At 36.6% G+C, this 19,578-nt stretch overlaps 1 protein-coding gene across 1 annotated transcript in view; it reads right to left on the bottom strand.

Moving 5' to 3' along the window:
- The window catches only part of MAP3K2 (mitogen-activated protein kinase kinase kinase 2), a 57,972-nt gene that overhangs the window by 27,479 nt on the left and 10,915 nt on the right, over positions 1 to 19,578 (bottom strand). The window contains exons 2-5 of the mRNA XM_032263951.1: positions 11,011 to 11,079; positions 6,384 to 6,502; positions 5,211 to 5,251; positions 3,364 to 3,463 (exon numbers count right to left, since the gene is read on the bottom strand). Coding sequence (XP_032119842.1) covers positions 3,364 to 3,463; positions 5,211 to 5,251; positions 6,384 to 6,502; positions 11,011 to 11,017 — 267 coding nt within the window. The 5' untranslated portion in view covers positions 11,018 to 11,079. The remainder of the gene's footprint in view (positions 1 to 3,363; positions 3,464 to 5,210; positions 5,252 to 6,383; positions 6,503 to 11,010; positions 11,080 to 19,578) is intronic.

Raw genomic sequence — 19,578 nt, 5'->3', positions numbered from 1 at the left:
GACTGTTCTACCAATTTTCCATCTGAACACTTACTTTTACCATACATTTATAACTGGATTGCTTACTTCTCCAAGATACTGCTGCTTTTTGGGGGGAAAAGCCACTAAGTCAAATGACAGGAAAAAAAAAAAAAAAGGAACAAATGATTCTGCTCTTCTTCAGTTTGCTGCTCTAAAATGTAATATCCTGGAGGAGTGCCTGGTGCAGCAGCTTAGACATTGCCTACAGACCTAATATGTTCCCGCCTATGATCTAAGGTCACCTATTACAAACTAAAATGAGGACTAAGAGTCAGGAACAAGTCCCAAGTTATTTACATTATACTAAAGAAATCAGAGAATGTTTCCTTGCTTGGTGAATTCACTTCCTTCTCATTCATGAAATCGATCTCCCTCTGGCTTCTTTTTGATAAATCAGTTGTTTGTTGATATAAATCCTTTCTAGAAAGGAAACTTAAAATTGAGTTCAAGAACATATTAACTGAAATCTTAAAGAATTGAATTATCTTCCTGACTTTACATAGTGAAGTATGAAAAGAGCCATTAAAAGCTTCTCCAGGCCGGACGCAGTGGCTCATGCCTGTAATCTCAGCACTTTGGGAGGCTGAGGTATGCCGACTGCTTAAGCCCAGGAGTTCAAGACCAGCCTGGGCAACATGGTGAAACTGCATCTCTACAAAAAATGCAAAAATTAACAAGGTATGGTAGTGCATGTCTGTAGTCCCAGCTACTTAGGAGGCTGAAGGGGGAAAACTGATTGAGCTGGAGAGGTTGAGGCTGCAGTGAGCCATGATTGTGCCACTGCACTCCAGCCTAGGCGACAGGACAAGATGCTGTCTCAAAAAAAAAAAACAAAAACAAAAACAAACAAAACAAAACAAAACAAAGGAAAAAAATTCCTGCTCTACTCATCTAAAATGTATCTAAAATGGAAATGATCTTAGAAAATCCTAACTTGGCCTGAACACCCCTACACCCAACCCCCATGACAACACACCCCCCCATGACCACACATACACACATACACACACACACACACACACACACACACACACACACACACACACACAAACACACCCTACACACCTTTAATTAGAGAGGCCAAACTAACAAATTCTAACAATCCCAGCTTTTATTTCCAGCTTAAATTTGCACAACATTTCAATTCTGCCAACTAGAAGCTTACAGAGTAATAGTTCACTTTGAACAGAGAAGTTAATATTACACTCGAAAAAAATATTTATAGAAGTGGAATAGCATGCAGTAAAAATTATTTTTTTGCTTATCCACATGTCCATAAAACTAAGATTTTCCTTAGTACCCCCAATGTTGAAGATCATCCATTTGGTTTGGGACAATATGTCAAGATATGAATCAGGACATGGTTCACGCACAGAATCTCAGGGTTACAAGAAATCTTAAATGTAATCTTATCCTAATGCCACCTCTATCACATTCCTGCCGGAGGCCACCAAATATAATGGCAGAACCACTCACAGAAGTCCTTCAGTAAGCATGAGAAAACCAAACTAAAATAAACTAAAAATAGAGCAATTTTCCAATTTTTAGAAAATGGGAAAGGGTTCTTAAAAATACAGATCAGGCCAGGCATGGGGGCTCACATCTGTAATCCCAGCACTTTGGGAGGCCGAGGCAGGTGGATCACCTGAGCTCAGGAGTTTGAGACCAGCCTGGGCAACATGATGAAACCCCGTCTCTACCAAAAATACAAAAATTACCCAGGCACAGTGGCACCCTCCTGTAGTCCCAGCTACTCAGGAGGCTGAGGTGGGAGGATCGTGTGAGCCCTGGGAGGTGAAGGTTGCAGTGAGGTGAGATCGGGCCACTGCATTCCAACTTGGGTAACAGAGTGAAACCTCATCTCAAAAAAAAAAATAAATAAAAATCAGTTAGCTTGATGTCAATCCTCGAGTAAACCCCAGAAAAAAAGTTACATAGCAAACTGGGAGAAATCATTAAAAAACAACAAACAAACAAACAAAAAAACCCAGCAATTTTTAGGAGCTGGCATAGGTATAACACGAACAAATTATGTCACACTAACCTTTTTCTTGATAGACCTACTAGCCTAGCAGATAAAGACAATATTACAGTGTTAATGTATCTTAGCATTTCAAAGTTTTGAAAGTTTTCAATAATACAATTTTAGAATAAAGAAAACAAGATATACCAAGGTTCCCCTAGAATCATCCTATGGGATAATGATTCAAGTTCAAGACATGTTTAAAAAATTTATTCTCTTTTGTTCAGACAACTCTTGTCACACATGCTGGAGTGCAGTGGTGCAATCATAGCTCACTATACCCTCAAATTCCTGGGCTCAAGCTATCCTCCTACCTCAGATCCCCCTGCCTCAGCCTCCCGAGTAGCTGGGACTACAGGTGTATGCCATCACACTCAGATAATTTTACTTTTTTGCAGAGATGGCGCCTTGCTATTTTGCCCAGGCTAGTCTTGAACTCCTGGCCTCAGGTGATCCTCCTGCTCTGACCTCCCCAAGTGCTACAATTATAGGCATGAGTCTGCCCTTTATTCTTCATCACAATACTTTATACATTTCTTTCAAAGAACTTTGTATATTGAAACAACTCATTTATTAATGGTTTGCTTGTACCACAAGTCTGTAAGGTCTACTCCATGAGATGCTGTTAACTTATAAATTATAGCATTATGCCTAAAAAATTAACACATATTTTCTGAATATAAAAAACAAATTCACCTAATTACTAATTATTAACTATATTGCCCTATAAATTTTAAGATCACAAGATCCTGATATCTCACAGAATATCAAGAACTAAAGAAACTTCAGAGATCATTGAATCCAATCCTAAGTTTACAGAACATTAAAAAGGGTTTCTCCACAACACAGAGCTCCTCACTGCTAGAGCAAGCCTTTAAGATCATATGCACTGATTCTCAAACATAATAATCTAATTGATCCCTAACCAACACTAAAATAATCCTTTAAGTTTTAACTCAACTGTTTAACTACCAAAGCTCTGTCATCTGTAGCCAAGAGTAGAGTATGAGAGGAAAAGACAGTTCATCAATAAAGTACACAAAATATAAACAAAACATAAACAAGCAACAAAATTCCAAGTAATACATATATTTCCCCCATAATAAACCCTCAATTATTTGCATAGTAGCACCTCTATTATTTTCCATAATGAAATAAATCCATTTTAGTCAGTTAAAATTTACTTATGATGTTTTCTTCTTCTGACATACCATACTTATCAATCCCTAAATAAAAACACAAGTCTTAAAAGTAGTCTCTTAAACGAACACATTACTTTTCAAGATAAGACCTACTAGAGTAAAACAGTACATGTTTACCTCGTTATTGGTATAATGTAGATCCATAGGCTGTCCAAAGGCAATTTTAGCTTTAGATCTCAGATCTTCCAGTTTAACTGGTCTGGGGAACTGAAGGATCCTACACAAACACAATTTTAAGATTTTATTTTCGTAGGCAAAGTTAAACAATAAACCTGCAACAGTTACCTCCTTTTAGAAAGATACAAAATTAACTAAAATCTATGTAAATATTCACTTTACTTAAATATTATGACAGATGATTTTTTATCACAGGCACAAATTTTCAACACAAAGTTAAAAAAAACTATGAAGTTTGTTTTATCCTAATACAAATTTTAAAAAGGAAATTCTCAAAATTTTCTACAGTTTTTAATTTCCACTGAAACTACCATATGAATGTTAAAGAGCAATGCAAAATGTCCATTGAGGAAAGTGATTAAACTTAACTATATAACATCTGTATGACAGAATGCAATGAAACTGTTAAAGAAGAAAGTTGTTCTCCAGGGATTCAAATTTTGATTTCTGTATCCTTATCAACTCAACATTTTTGGGTGCATGCATCATGTAGGCATACTTCATATATATATATTAAATTATTATTATTTTTTTATACAGAGTCTTGCTCTGCTGCCCAGGCTGGAGTGCAGTGGCACAATCCCAGCTCACTGCAACCTCCACCTCCTGGGTTCAAGTGATTCTCCTGCCTTAGCCTCCCTAGCAGCTGGGATTACAGGCACACACCACCATGCCCTGCTAATTTTTTTTTTGTATTTATAATAGAGACAGGGTTTCACCATGTTGGCCAGGTTGGACTCAAACTCCTAATCTCCAGGTGATCTGCCCACCTTGGCCTCCCAAAGTGCTGGGATTACAGGCATGAGCCACCACACCCGGCCTAGTATTTTTTAAACATTAAAATTCCAATGTTTTCTTTCTATTTCCCAAAGGACTGGCCTGTGCTGCCCCTAGAGAGCATGCACCTAAACCTTGAAGACCATCAATATCACCCTGTAAGTCCCACAAGGAAAGAGACATGTCTGCTTTGCTCCCTTTATTCCTTCAGGGCCTAGCATATACTAAGTACTCAACAAATAATGCTGAATGAATGAAAAAATTTAGAAAATATTCATAAAAGAATCTTAAATCATTTTAGGAAAGCAGATTGGACAGTTCCATGGTTTATTTGGTATATTCCAGTTTTAAACATTTCTATGTAAAATATGTTTGTGAGCCACTTTAAAATCCTTAAAACTGTTAGGCTTTTCACTGCATTCATTTCATGAGGCACTAATAGCAGAAATGAAATTCTGTTTTTCTTAACTCCTATTAGATCCTGTGAGCAATTTTGTTGTCAACTACGACCCTATCATTTGTGCACAGAGATACAGACACCAAGTAGAAGGCTAGGTTTACATCGCTGCTAAATAATTTACAGCACCAGTCCAATTCACTTTCCTCAACATTACTAATGACATACATGTCACAGCACTGAGGTGTCTCGAGAAAGATCAGAATTTTGAATCTTAAGCTCATATATATAAATGCTATATAGTATCTGGAGGGATGAAACCATTGTAAGAAAAAATATATTTAATTTTCCCTGGGTGGAAATGACAATATTTAAAAGCTGTATTAAGCAGTGACCTTTAAAGACATTAATCATTTCTAATGTTTAGCCTGAATTTTGACATATTTTATCTATCTTAAGTGTAAGGACATTACCCACATTCCCAAGGACTACTCTATTCTCAATTTGTAAGCCATGAAACTTCATTCAAATCTGAAAAGAACCTTTCAAAAGCTTAATTACCATACACATTTGATTAAATCAATTAACAAACAGGTAACGTTTCCTTCCTTACCTTTTTTCTCCTCTATGTTCAAATTTGACTCGGACATCATTCTGTAATGAAATGACAAATCAGTCTTTCAGAGTTAGACAAATCATTCAGAGATTAGATAAAATTTCTATAATTTGTAAATCATTTTTTAAAAAGCCATTCATTTAAAATAGAGCAGGCAGGGAGGGAAGTTTCAATTTCTGTACCAGCATAATCAATTGATAGTGTCTGCTAAAAAGTTGAGAATTATGTTGCTGAATCTGGGTGCAACAGGAAAAAAACCAAGATCTATTACAGAAGGTACCAGGAGTATGAGATATTTGCTGATCCTGTTATGGCAAATACAGATTATATTTTTATGTGTCATGCTGAGTATCCCAAACTAATTTCATTTACCAGAATAAAATCATCCTCATTTCTAAACATCCAGAATAGATTATTTGAAGAACAACAACAACAACAAAAAAAACCAATTTGCTTAATGGCTTGAAAAATGGATAAAATGTCAGCTTTGGAGAACAGTTACCACATTAAATATAATGCTACATTATTTTTTCTGGGAAGGGGTCAACCTTGGCTGCAGAATGCTACCATTCTTTATAAACACATACTTTAAAAATTTTTCTTTTTTTATTTTCAGTTCAGGGGTACATGTGCAAGCTTCTTACACAGGTAAACTCATGTCATGGGGGTTGTTTATACAGATTATTTAACCACCGAGGTATTAAGCCTAGTACACATTAGTTATTTTTCCTGACTCTACCTACTCCCACCCCCCACCCTCCAGTAGGCCCCAGTGTGTGTTGTTCCCCTCGATGTCTCCACGTGTTCTCATTAGTTACCTTACACTTATAAGTGAGAACATTGGGTATCTGGTTTTCTGTTCCTGCATTAGTTTGCTAAGGATAATGGCCTCCAGTTCCATCCATGTTCCTGAAAGAACATGATCTTGTTCTTTTTTATGGCCACATAAAATTCCATGGTGTATATGTACCACATTCTCTTTGTCCAGTCTACCATGCTATTGTTAATAGATGAACACACACTCTTACGGGAAAATGTATAACAAACACAAACAAAATACTTGGCTTGAAAGTATAAAAGCTAAACATATTAAACAAGTCCTCCATAACATTAGGATATTAAAAGAAACTAATTCATAGAAATACAAAATACACTTATTAAAATAAATACCTGTTTTTTTGGTGATGAAGATTTTGCTTTTCTGGTTTCCTGCAAGGATAATGCTGGTCGACTGGCCTTATGAAGGACAGCCAAATCTTGCATGATTGAGTTCAAAGCTTGCTGATCATCTAGATAATTTGGAAATAACACATATATAGAGTTATAATTGTGACATATATATCAACATGTATAGACATCAAAAAAAATTTATAATAAAATTTAATGTACAGAATATATTAATTTAATGCCAAAATGCATCTAGAGTATTTTTAATGCCTACAATTTTGGTAAAATAAAATTGCACTAGACTCAAGCTCTAGCATTAGTCTACACATGAGACACTTACAGACAAGATGAAGTCATTCTGATTCTTCCAATGATTTAAATTCCTAGAATAAAGTCAAAACTGCCCTGTTATAACAAATTCTTTTCTATGACTTGCAAACAAAACATCAAGACATCTAAAATCTTTAAAAAAGCAACTAGGGAAAAAATAAACAACTCCACATAAATATGATTATTTAGCTTTTATATTCAAAATACAGACTTCATTTTTGAAGGTTTTTTTTTCTTTCATCAACACTTAAGAGTCAGAACCAAAGAAAAGCTTCACCTGTGGATACTGGCCTACCGTATTTGAAAATGCTCTCAAACTTCTTCACCATAAGGTTTGACAAGACTAAAAACAGACTATTTATAGATCTTGGCCAGTAACAACATAAGAAAATTCCATTCTTTAGAAAAAGTACCAAGTCTATAAAACTGAGAGAAAGGATCATGAACTTGAACTTTTAGACTCTTCCAAATATACAAAGATTTCCTTCTGAGACTCAAAGCGTGTGCCTTCCAGTAATGCCAACTATAAGCTCTCTAGAAGACTTCAGGGACAATTTACTTATTTTCACTAGTAAATCAAAACTACTAATGATAATCACAAACAGTAATAAAGGATTCATGAGACTTTATAGTTTACACTTTAAAATGTAACCATTTTGGTGAGCATTAACTTACGTTCTTGGAATAATAAAAATTAAAATATGCCCTATCCTATAAGGGAAATCACTAAAAATATTCTGACAATTCAATAGCCCTAACAGTCTCTCACACAAATAGCTGCCTTTTCTAATTCACTAATTTTTAATAACATTTAATATATTCTATTTTGTAGTGAAGTTATTTGCATATTACAATTTAAAAGTAATTGTTACAATGGTTTTATTATTGATTTTATTAATTAATATTTCCAGGTTAAAAGAAAATTTTATAATCCTTCACTAAGTACTTTTTACAAAATCAAGTTATTTCATAATGGTAGCTTACCAAATAGGAAACCAAGCCAATCAGGTACAGTATAATCACAATAGATGTACCATCAATAAACTCAGAAGGATCTCAACTAGAATAAAAACATTTGATGTGAACTTCTTTAAAAAGGTAAATCCTTAGCCAGGCGTGGTGGCTCATGCCTGTAATCCCAGCACTTTGGGAGGCCAAGGCCAGTGGATCACAAGGTCAGGAATTTGAGACCAGCCTGGCCAATATGGTGAAACACTGTCTCTACTAAAAATATAAAAATTAGCCGGGCATGGTGGTGAGTGCCTGTAGTCCCAGCTACTCAGGAGAATGAGGCAAGAGAATCGCTTGAACCCAGGAGGCAGGGGTCACAGTGAACTGAGATTGCACCACTGCACTGCAGTCTGGGTGACAAAGAAAGACTCCGTCTCAAAAAGTAAAATAAAATAAAATAAAAATAAAAATAAATAAGGTAAATCCTTAATTCTATACTAGGGATAGAACTCTAATTCTTTTTTATTTTTCTGTAGAGATGGAGTCTCACTATGACGTTGCTCAGGCTGGTCCTGAACTCCTGGGCTCAAGCGATCCTCCCACCTTGGCCTCACAAAGTCGGAACTCTAATTTTTAAAAATATCTACGTTGTTCCAAGAATTTATTAGAGAAAACCTAAACATCTGAATTTAAACAATTTTATGTGGTTAATATTACAATGCCAAAATAAATGCCTTGGGGAGGGCCTTTGGCTAAAATAGATTATCGCATTTATATATACTCTTATTTTTGTTGTCGTTGTTGAGACAGAGTCTTGTTGCCCAGGCTGGAGTACAATGATGTGATCTTTGCTCACTACAACCTCCGCCTCCAGGGTTCAAGCAGTTCTCCTGTCTCAGCCTCCCAAGCAGCTAAGATTACAGACATATGCCACCAAGCCCAGATAATTTTTATATTTTCAGTAGAGGTGGTGTTTCGCCATGTCAGCCGGGTTGGTCTCAAACTCCTGACCTTAAGTGATCTGCCCGCCTGGGCCTTCCAAAGTGCTGCGATTTCATATGTGACCCACCATGCCCGGCCAATATTTATATATACTTATTTCTTTTTTTTTTTTTTTTTTTGAGACGGAGTTTTGCTGTTGTTACCCAGGCTGGAGTGCAATGGGACGATCTTGGCTCACCGCAACCTCCGCCTCCCAGGTTCAGGCAATTCTCCTGCCTCAGCCGGGACTACAGGCACGCGCCACCATGCCCAGCCAATTTTTTGTATTTTTAGTAGAGACGGGGTTTCACCATGTTGACCAGGATGGTCTCGATCTCTTGACCTCGTGATCCACCCGCCTCAGCCTCCCAAAGTGCTGGGATTACAGGCGTGAGCCACCGCGCCCGGCTATATACTTATTTCTTTATTAAGAAAAATGAGAACAGAAAAACAAATAAGTATGGTTCTCTGTCACATATGTAAAAGAAGAGCAGGACCTGTTGAATAGAAGTTCCCATATTAGGAAGGTAACATACAAAACAAAGGGCAATTTAATTTGAAGAATTACTACTGGGTACTTATTCAAATAATTAATTATTATTTTATTCATTTTAAAATGTATTTTATATAATTTATATAAAATATACTTCCATATATAATATATACATATTTAATATAATTTATATAAAATTTAGATAAATTTAATTATGTATTTAAATTACTTAAGTAATTTATATATTTTATATAAATTAAAAGATAATTTATTTAAATAAGTAAAATAAATACACAACTTATTTAAATAAATAATTTAAATAAGTATCCAGTAAGAAACTTTGAAGAGGCTGACAATTGTAAGCTAATAAATCCCAAAAGACCAAGCACATGATGAGCATATTCAAAAACTATAATAAGCACTGTTCTAACACCTCTTAGACTATTTCATTCTATTACGGAGCTCAATGGTGGCCACAGGATACCAGGCAGATTAGACAGGTTATAAATCTCATGAAGATCACAAAATGACCTAGTAGGCACTGAGGATGCCCAAAGGATCCTAGACTCTGCCCAATGGGTACACAGAAAAAGCAGTGGGTTTCCGACACATGTTGGAAGGACATTCAACTGAGCACAAAACCAAAAACTATTTGGAAAATAATGTTTTCAAAAATCTTTTATCAGAAATTTTGAATAAAATATCTTATATGCTTATTCATGATACTTGAAAAAGAATTAAGAAGAACATCCTTAATTAAAACTTCAAACACCTGTCATGGTGTTCTGTGACTACTTTGTATATGTTTTTAAGCAATGATTGTTGCCTACTACAGAGCAGTATTAATTGAGGCTGATAGAAATAAATTTGATCAATACATAGAGTACAAGTAACAGCAGCCAAAACGAAAAATTGAAAGGAGTTCAGTAAAAGTACATACAATTTGGAGCTGAAAGTAAGGCTGACTACAGTGGAGGATTTGGGCTACAAGAGGGCACTGCTACTCATGACTACAGAAAAGGAAGAGGAAGAGAAATTTTTCAAGAAGATGAAGTCTGAGCTGACATACTTGCTACAATGACACACAGTGAAAGTGTCCTAGCCCCTCCTTTCATCACATGGGCAAATATAAGTTCTTCATGAGGGGTGTGTGTGTGTGTGTGTGTGTGTGTGTGTGTGTGTGTATTTGTTAAGCAAGAAGTAGAAAATGTGTGATAAAGGCAAACTCTGGCAAGTAAGTGTCAGAGTTAAATGCCAGGGTTAGTCTAAGTTTCAAAATTTAACATCCAACTACTCAGTCCCATTTTTCTTGATTTAGGATAGGATAGGTCATTCATGACTCCATTTCCTTCTAGTGTCTTCCTGTCTAGTTCCTGCCTCATGATGGAAAGCTTAACACAAGGAAGAAAAGGAAAAACAAAAAGAAGGCAAAGAGGAAAACAACATGATATGTAAACTGAGCATATACAACCCATTCCCAAACTTTAGTCTTTTTAACATTATACCACAATATATGACCAAGAGTTGTAAAACATATCCTCCCTGAGCACCAGTGATTTGCTGCTCTAATTATCATAAAATAAAATTTCATCGTTTCTCTCTTGCCATCAGACTTTAAGGAAATCATAACATATCTTAACAGCTTATTTGGAATGTCCCTACTGTGTTATGCATAAAATGATCATTCTAAAACTATAGCAACATAAAAAGTGCTTTAATTAAAAGTCTATTAAGTAAACACAAAACATTTCATAAATGTGCTATTTCATAAAATTTTTTTATAAAAAGGTTTACAGTAACACATAATAGAGAAAGTTTTTCACTTCCGTTCTATTCTTCAATTGTAGCTGAAAAATGCTTTTAGTTTGAACTCACCCATCATGGCAAACAGCTCAACAATTTGAAAATTAGGAAAATGGTTCTCCCATCAGCATTCTTTATTACCTTAGAAGATAAAACCAATGAACATATTAATAATAAAAAAAAAACAGAAAATGAGCCATGAAAAGAAAAAAAATCAGTATAAATAATACTAATGAGAAATATATAATATGAATATTCTACATATTTTGCTGGGGGAGGTGTTTTATATTGGAGGTTGATCATGTAGACACCCTTGCCTAACACATACCAAAATTCCAGATTCCGAGAAGAAAAGCAGGTATTCTGCATAAACCATAGTGTTTGTACAAATCATTATCAGTTATCATTTAGGAAGGATGGAACCCTCCTGAAATCCAAGTTCTCAGGTGTAAACCAAAGGCTGACCTCCTAAGCAGGCCTTCTAAAAATAAGCAATCAGGCCCGCTATGTTAAGTCTTTTTCTATATAAGCAGCAATAGGAAACTAATACATTGGTTTAAAAAAAAATGCATAGGCCGGGCGCGGTGGCTCAAGCCTGTAATCCCAGCACTTTGGGAGGCCGAGGCGGGTGGATCACGAGGTCAAGAGATCCAGACCATCCTGGTCAACATGGTGAAACCCCGTCTCTACTAAAACTACAAAAAATTAGCTGGGCATGGTGGCACGTGCCTGTAATCCCAGCTACTCAGGAGGCTGAGGCAGGAGAATTGCCTGAACCCAGGAGGCGGAGGTTGCGGTGAGCCGAGATCGCGCCATTGCACTCCAGCCTGGGTAAAACTCCGTCTCAAAAAAAAAAAAAAAAATGCATAAAGCAATAATTATAACTGTGTTGCTAGGTATACAATATATAATGATATAATTAATATAATATTAACAGCACACAGGAAAGGAAAAAAATAGAGTTACATGAAAGAAAGGTGTGTATGTCCAGGCATGGTGGCTCCCACCATAATCCCAGCACTTTGGGAGGCCAAGGCAGGCAGATTGCTTGAGCCCAGGAGTTCAAGACCAGCCTGGCAAACACAGAGAAACCCCATCTATACAAAAAATACAAAAATTAGCTGGGTGCAGTAGTGCATGCCTGTAGTCCCATCTACTTGGGAGACTGAGATAGGAGAATCACTTGGGTCTGGGAGGTTGAGGTTGCAGTGACCTGTGATCATGCCACTGTACTCCAGCCTGGGTGACACAGCAAGACTTTGTTTAAAAAAAAAAAAAAAAAAAAAGATGAAAAATATGAGTACCAACATGATACTAGAAATGAAAAATTCCACAAACCTGACCTCATATGATATGTCACAGTTAAAAGGCAGATGCACAACTCACAGTTTATTCAGCATCCCCCAGGAGGAAAAAAACCATCCCAGCCCCTTCCACTGCAATATGCCTTTTCCATGCATGCCCAGATTCCCCCCATGCAAGAGGCCTGCAAGGGTAATAAAATAGAAAATTTGTTTCAGATACAAAATTATTTAAAATATCATTGGTTAGTGCAGTGGCACACACTTATAATATTAGCAATTTGGGGGACCAAGGCAGGAGGATCATGTGAGCCCAGGAGTTTGAGACCAACCTGGGCAATACAGGAGACTCCCATTCCTACCCCCCCAAAAAAAAAATTTTTTTTTTTAATTGCCAGGTGTGGTAGTGCATGCCTGTAGTCCCAGCTACTTGGAAGGCTAAAGCGGGAGGATTGCTTGAGCCAGGGAGGTCAGGGCTGTGGTGAGCTATTACTGTACCACTGCACTCTAGCCTGTACAACAGGGCAAGACCCCGCCTCGAAAACAATTAAAAAATTGTATAAAATTACGTTTAGCTATATGAGTAAGGTAAATTATTTTAAACATAAAAGAATTTCATGTTTAGACTTGAGTTCCATTCCCAAGAAACCTCACTATGCATATGCAGATATTACAAAATATGAAAAAAATCCAAAAAACTCCTGGTCCCAAACATTTTGGATAAGGAATATTAACCCTGAATATGTTGCCTACAACAAACATGCTCCTATTTATTTTTTAAGACAGGGTCTTGCTCTCTTTCCCAGGCAGAGGGGCACTGGCATGATCACAGCTCACTGCAGCCTTGATCTGCCAGGCTCATGCAATCCTCCCACCTCAGCATTCCCGAGTAGACTGGACTACAGGTGCACACTATCACACCTGGCTGATTTTTTAAAAGGATTTTGTACAGAGTCCTATGTTACCCATGCTGGTCTCAAACTCCTGGGCGAAGGTGATCCTCCCAGTTTGGCCTTCCTAAGTCCTGGGACTATGAACCACAATGTCTGGTGCACACTTTAAATTCAAAGACAAAACAAGATAGAAAAAGATATGCTATGCAAACAGTAGTCAACATAGGCCTGCTGTGGCTATACGACTATCAGGCAAAACAGATGATGACACAAAAATTGTTGTGACAAAAAAAAAAAAATTGTTGTGACAAAGGGCATTTTATACTGAAAAATAGCCAACGCATCAATAAGATATGGCAGTTATAAACCTATATGCACCTAACAACAGAGTCACAAAATACACAAAGCAAAAAAGTATAAAATTCAAGGAAGAAATACACAATTCAAAAACAAAAGTTGGAGATTTCAATGCCCTGCATTCAATAATGGATAAAACAAGTAGAGAGAAAATCAATGAGAAAATACAAGACTTATACAACACTATAAAACTACTAGGCTTAACAGACACCTACAGAACAATCAACCTCAAAACAGCAGAATACACATTGTTCTCAAACACATATAGAACATTTTCCAAGATAGGCCAAATATTAAGTAATAAAACAAATCTCAAAACAACAATGCAATGAAATTAGAAATTGGCAACATAAGGAAATCTGGAAAATTCACAAATACGTGAAAATTTAAAAACATACTCAAAAATAATCAGTGGTCTATAGAAGGCATAAGAGAAATTAGAAAATACTTTTGAGATAAACAAAAATGAAAACACAACAAGCCAAAACTTATTAGATGCAGCTAAAAATAAAATTTATAACTATAAATATTTATATTGACAAGAAAGATGTCAAATCAATAACCTAACCTTTGACCTTAAAATAATAGATGATGATGAACAATTTAAATATAAAACAAGCTAAAGGAATAGGGAGTAGAAAATAAAAATACTACTGAAATTTTTAAAAAAATCAATAAAACAAAAATTGGCCCTTCGAAAAGATCAAAACTAACAAACTTTTTGCTAGACTAACCAAAAAAAAGAAAAAAAGAGGGAAAACACAAATAACTAAATTCAAGAATTAAAAAGGGAGCATTACACCAACCTTTCAGAAATAAAAAGGATAAGGGAATACTATGAACAACTGCACATCAACAAATTAGATGACTTAGATGACACAGACAAATTCCTGAAAAGAAACAAACTACCAACAGTGACTCAAGAAAAAATTAAGAATCTGAACAGACCTATAAAAAGTAAGTAGACTGAATTAGAAATGAAAAATTTCTCACAAACAGAAGCCCTAGACCAGTCGGCTTCAAACATTTACAGAATTTACAAAAACTGTTAAAAAAAAAAATTAGAAGGAACACTTCCCAATTCATTGTGAAGCTAGTATTACTCCAATACCACAACCAGACAAAGCCATCACATGGTAAGAAAACTAAGATCAATATCAATGCAAAAATCCGTGATAAAACACCAGCAAACCTAACCTAGAACATTAAAAAACAAATTATATACCACGCACATTTGGGATATATCCAAAAAAATCAAGGTCGATTCAGCATATAAACTCCAATTAATGTAATAAACCACATTAACAGAACAAAGAACAAAAACCAGCTGCATACAGTGGCTCACGCTTATAATCCCTGAACTTTGCGAGGCTGAAGCAGGCGGATCATCTGAAGTCAGGAGTTTTGAGACCAGCCTGGCCAACATGGTGAAACCCTCCTGCCTCTACTAAAAATACAAAAATTAGCCAGGCATCTGTAATCCCAGCTACTCGGGAAGCTGAGGCAGGCGAATCCCTTGAACCTGAAAGGCAGAGGCTGGCAGTGAGCCAAGATAACACTAGACTACACTCCAGCCTGGGCGACAGAGGAAGACTCCGTCTCAAGGAAAAACAAAAAACAAAAAACAAATGATCATCTCAAAACACACAGAAAATGCATATGCCAAAATTCAATACCCTTTTACGCTCAAAAGAAAACAAACAGAAAAATACATACTCAAGTTTATTATGGTAAAAAAACTTCATGGTGAAAAACAAGATACATTCTCACTAAGGCTAGGAACGATACAGGATGTCCACTCTTGCCACTTCTATTTAATATTGTACTGGAGGCTCTAGTCAGAATAAGAGGAAAGAAAATGAAATAAATGGAATACCGATTGGATAAGAAGTAAAATGATACCCATTTGCAAGTGACATAATCTTACAGAAAATCCTAAGAAATGAACAAAAACAGTATTAGAACTAATAAACACATTCCGCACACTTGCAGGACACAAAATCGACATTCAAAAATCAATTGTATTTCTATACATTAGCAATAAACATTCTGGAAATAAAATTAAGAAATCAATTTCATTTACAATAGCATCAAAAAGAATAAAGTACTTGGGAAGGTATTGAACAACAACAAAAAAATGCAACTTGTAACCTAAAAACTACAAAACACTGTTGAAAGAAAGCAGACCTAAATATACAGAAAGACATCCCATATTCATGAATGAAAAAACAGTATTTTTAAGACGGCAATACTCCCAAAGTTATCTACAGAGTCAATGAAATCTCTATCAAAATTGCAGTGGCCTCTTTTAGCAGAAATGAAAAGCTGATCCTTATATTCATATGAAACTGCAGTAGGCCCTGAATAGCCACAACAATACTGAAAAAGAAATTTAAAGATGCTCAATATCATATGTCATCAGGGAAATGCCAATAAAAATCAAAATGACACACCACCTACATCTAGTAGGACGGCTATAATCAAACAGACAATGACAGGTGGTGATGAAGACGTGAAGAAATATGAGCCACTGTTTCCATTCCTATTGCATATACCCAAGAGAACTGAAAGCATATAACCACATAAAACCCTGTACATTCAATGCAGCACTATTTATAAGAGCCCAAAGGCAGAAACCCAAATGTCCACCAACTGATGAAGAAATAAGCATGTCATATATCCATATAATGAATTATTGGCCGTGTGTGGTGGCTCACATCTGTAATCCCAGCATTTTAGGAGGCCAAGGCGGGTTGATCACTTGAGGTCAGGGTTTTGAGACCAGCCTGGTGAAACTTCATCTCTACTAAAACGACAAAAATTAGCCAGGTGTGGTGGCAGGAGCCTGTAATCCCAGCTACTCAGGAGGTTGAGGCAGGAAAATTGCTTGAACGTGGGAGGCAGAGGTTGCAGTGAGCCGAGATCGTGCCACTGCACTCCAGCCTGGGCAACAGAGCGAGACTCCATCTCAAAGAAAAAAAAAAAAAAAAGAATGACAACAAATAAACATTATTCAGTCATTATAAAAAATAAAGTATTTTGTCCATGCCCCAACATGGACAAACCTTGAAAATATTATAGTAGGTGGAATAAGCCAGATTTTTTAAAAGCCCCAGATTCTGCTTACACGAAATATCTAGAAGAGCAAATCTACAGAGACTGTAAAGTAGATTAGTAATTTTCTAAGGCCAGGGTGTGAGAAATGGGGAATTACTGTGAATGGGTATGAAGTATCTTTTGGGGGATGAGGAAATGTTCTGGAATTAGGCAGTGGCAATGGTTGCACAATTTTGTGAATAAATGAAAGATTACTGACTTGTAGTATTTAAAGGGATGAATTTCATGGTATGCAAATTGTATCTGAAAAAGGGAGAAAGGAAGGAAACAGAAAATAGAAGTGGAAGGTTCTGTGATTATCTAGAGATCATTTGCTCACCTAAGCAATGGCCTCAGGTCCAGTCAACAGCTGCCTACAGAAATGCAGGCTCAGTATTATCAGATATGCTGATTTTTCAAAAAGCCCTAATCCAAATTTTAATGTGAGATGTCCCCAATTTCAAATATTTGCAACTAATTCAAATTTTTACAAAAACAACCACGTTCTCCTTGCATGCTGCCATTTTGTAACCACTGACAACTTTAATTTCTTTTTAGTTATAATATTATTTTCAAATGTCAAGTAACATTAAGGAATTATCAAAGAAAAAATGTAGAGCTGGGAGTGGTGGCTCACATCTGTAATCCCAGCACTTTGGGAGGCTGAGGTGGGCGGATCATGAGGTCCGGAGTTCGAGACCATCCTGGCCAACATGGTAAAACCCTGTCTCTACTAAAAATACAAAAATTAACTGGGCATGGCAGCACGTGCCTGTAATCCCAGCTACTTGGGAGGCTGAGGCAGGAGAATTGCTTGAATTGAGACCTGGGGGGTGGAGGTTGCAGTGAGCCAAGATGGCGCCACTGCACTCCAGCCTGGGCTATAGAGTGAGACTCCATCTCAAAAAAAAAAAAAAGAAAAAAGAAAAAGAAAAAATATAAAATGTATTAACACAGAATATAACATAAAACATGAAAGTGTTCCTTTATTTTTTTAAACAGGGTCTCACTTTGTTGCCCAGGTTAGAGTGCAGTGGCACAATCACCGCCCACAGCAGCCTCAACTTCCCTGACTCAAGTGATCCTCTTGCCTCAATCTCCCAAGTAGCTGGGACTACAGGTACGCACCATGCCTGGCTAGTTTTTCGTTTGTTTGTTTTTTGATATGGAGTCTCGCTGGCCTCAAACTCCTGGGCTGGCCTCAAACTCCTGGGCCCAAGCAATCCTCCTGCCTCAGCCTCTCAAAGTGTTGGGATTACAGGCATGAGCCACCCAGCCTAGCCTCGAGAAAGTGCTCCTTTCAACATGCCATTTCCCAGGGCAACCACTATATTACCTCAGTTTTTAGGATCTATTTGTTTAGATCTTAACCAAATTTTAAAAACCTCAGTTTTTAGGACTTTTAATCAAGACAAATATAAGACCCAAATTTTAAACATCTGAGAGGAAAACACCTAGTCTAAACATCTTATTTTAAAATCTGAGGGCCAAAACGATAATATAAAGTTGGACAAAGCTAATAATTGAATAACTATTTCTTATTTCTCACTCAAGTAAACTTTCCATAATACCCTATCACTCCAATTTACCTTTAAGGAAACAGCTGTACATATGCAAATAGATTAAGTCACAAAATGGTTGGGGAAGTTTTATTTAGCACATTCTCTTTCAATAAAAATTTAAATTCTCAACCAAATTTTTCAGGTGTTTTTTTGTTTTGTTTTGTTTTGTTTTTTGACACAGGGTCTTGCACTGTCACCCAGGCTGATGTGCAGTAGTATTATCACGGCTCACTGCAGCTTCAACCTCCCAGGCTGAAGCAATTCTTTCAACTCAGCCTATATAGCAATGTGCCACCACGCCCAGCTAATTTTCTGTAGAGATGGGGTTCTGCCATGCTGCCCAGACGTTTCTAAGTACCAATTCCCACTGTATGGCTGAGGAACCAGAATATGGCTGAGATACAGCTGATTTAGATGAGATAATTGCAAAAAGAGCCTAAAACATCTCACTGAACCAGAAATAAAGTGCATGAAGACTATGGGGACATGTCAAAAGGCCACAGGAACAGCTTGAAGGGGATTCCACTAACCAAATATGGGACAATTTGAGCATAAAAATAAAAATAATGTTGGATTACATGCCCACTGAATTAAAAAATGAAACCATGAAGTTGGGCACAAGAGCTGTAATCTCAGCTACTCAGGAGACTGAGGCAGAAGGATCACTTCAGCCCAGGAGTTTGTATCCCACCAGGGCAACATGACAAGATCCCATCTCCAAAAAAAGGAAGGGGAGGGAGGGAGGGAGGGAGGAAGGGAGGAATTGAGGGAGGGAGGAAGGGAGGGAGGGAGGGAGACAGACCGTGAGTCCATAAGAACAAAGATAAACAAACAGATCAATAATGGGAGGAAGAGAAAGCTTTTTCTTATGGTAGAATGTCAACTAATAAATGTAATAAAATTAGAAAGACCACCACTTGGCAATCATCAATAGAAATAATTCAGTAATAGTAATAATTCAACCAAGAAAAATCAATGAATGCTAAAGCTAATGGATGAAAAGTGTGATGAGGAATGAGTTACTTAGCTTCAACATACCATCTCCAAAAAATAATTATTCCACTCACTTTTCAAAAAGAAAAAGAGAGTACCTTTTTTAGTGTAGAAACCCAGCAGACAAAAAAAAAAAAAAAGCTTAGTCAAGTGATCCACATTAAGATCATCAATTAAAATCATGTACCTAACTGACCTGACTTCAATTTTAAAAAATTAAAAACATTGTGCCACCTGATAAAATACACTGCGAAGAATATCGCATCACCTCTGTGATATTGCTGCCAAAAACTGACAATCTGAATAGATTCATAGGGAAGCATTAGACAAATCCCAATTGAGGAACAGTCTAAGAATTAACTGCTCTGTAAACCTCAAAACTGTCAAGATCATGAAGTCAAGGAAACATTACAGCTGTTCTGGATTGAAAGGCATCAA

Source organism: Sapajus apella, unplaced genomic scaffold (assembly GCF_009761245.1).
Source record: "Sapajus apella isolate SASKATOON/1434 unplaced genomic scaffold, GSC_monkey_1.0 scaffold140, whole genome shotgun sequence".
NCBI classification, from domain to species: domain Eukaryota; kingdom Metazoa; phylum Chordata; class Mammalia; order Primates; family Cebidae; genus Sapajus; species Sapajus apella.
Note: the sequence above shows the minus strand (reverse complement) of the source record. Positions and strands in the feature narration are given on the sequence as shown.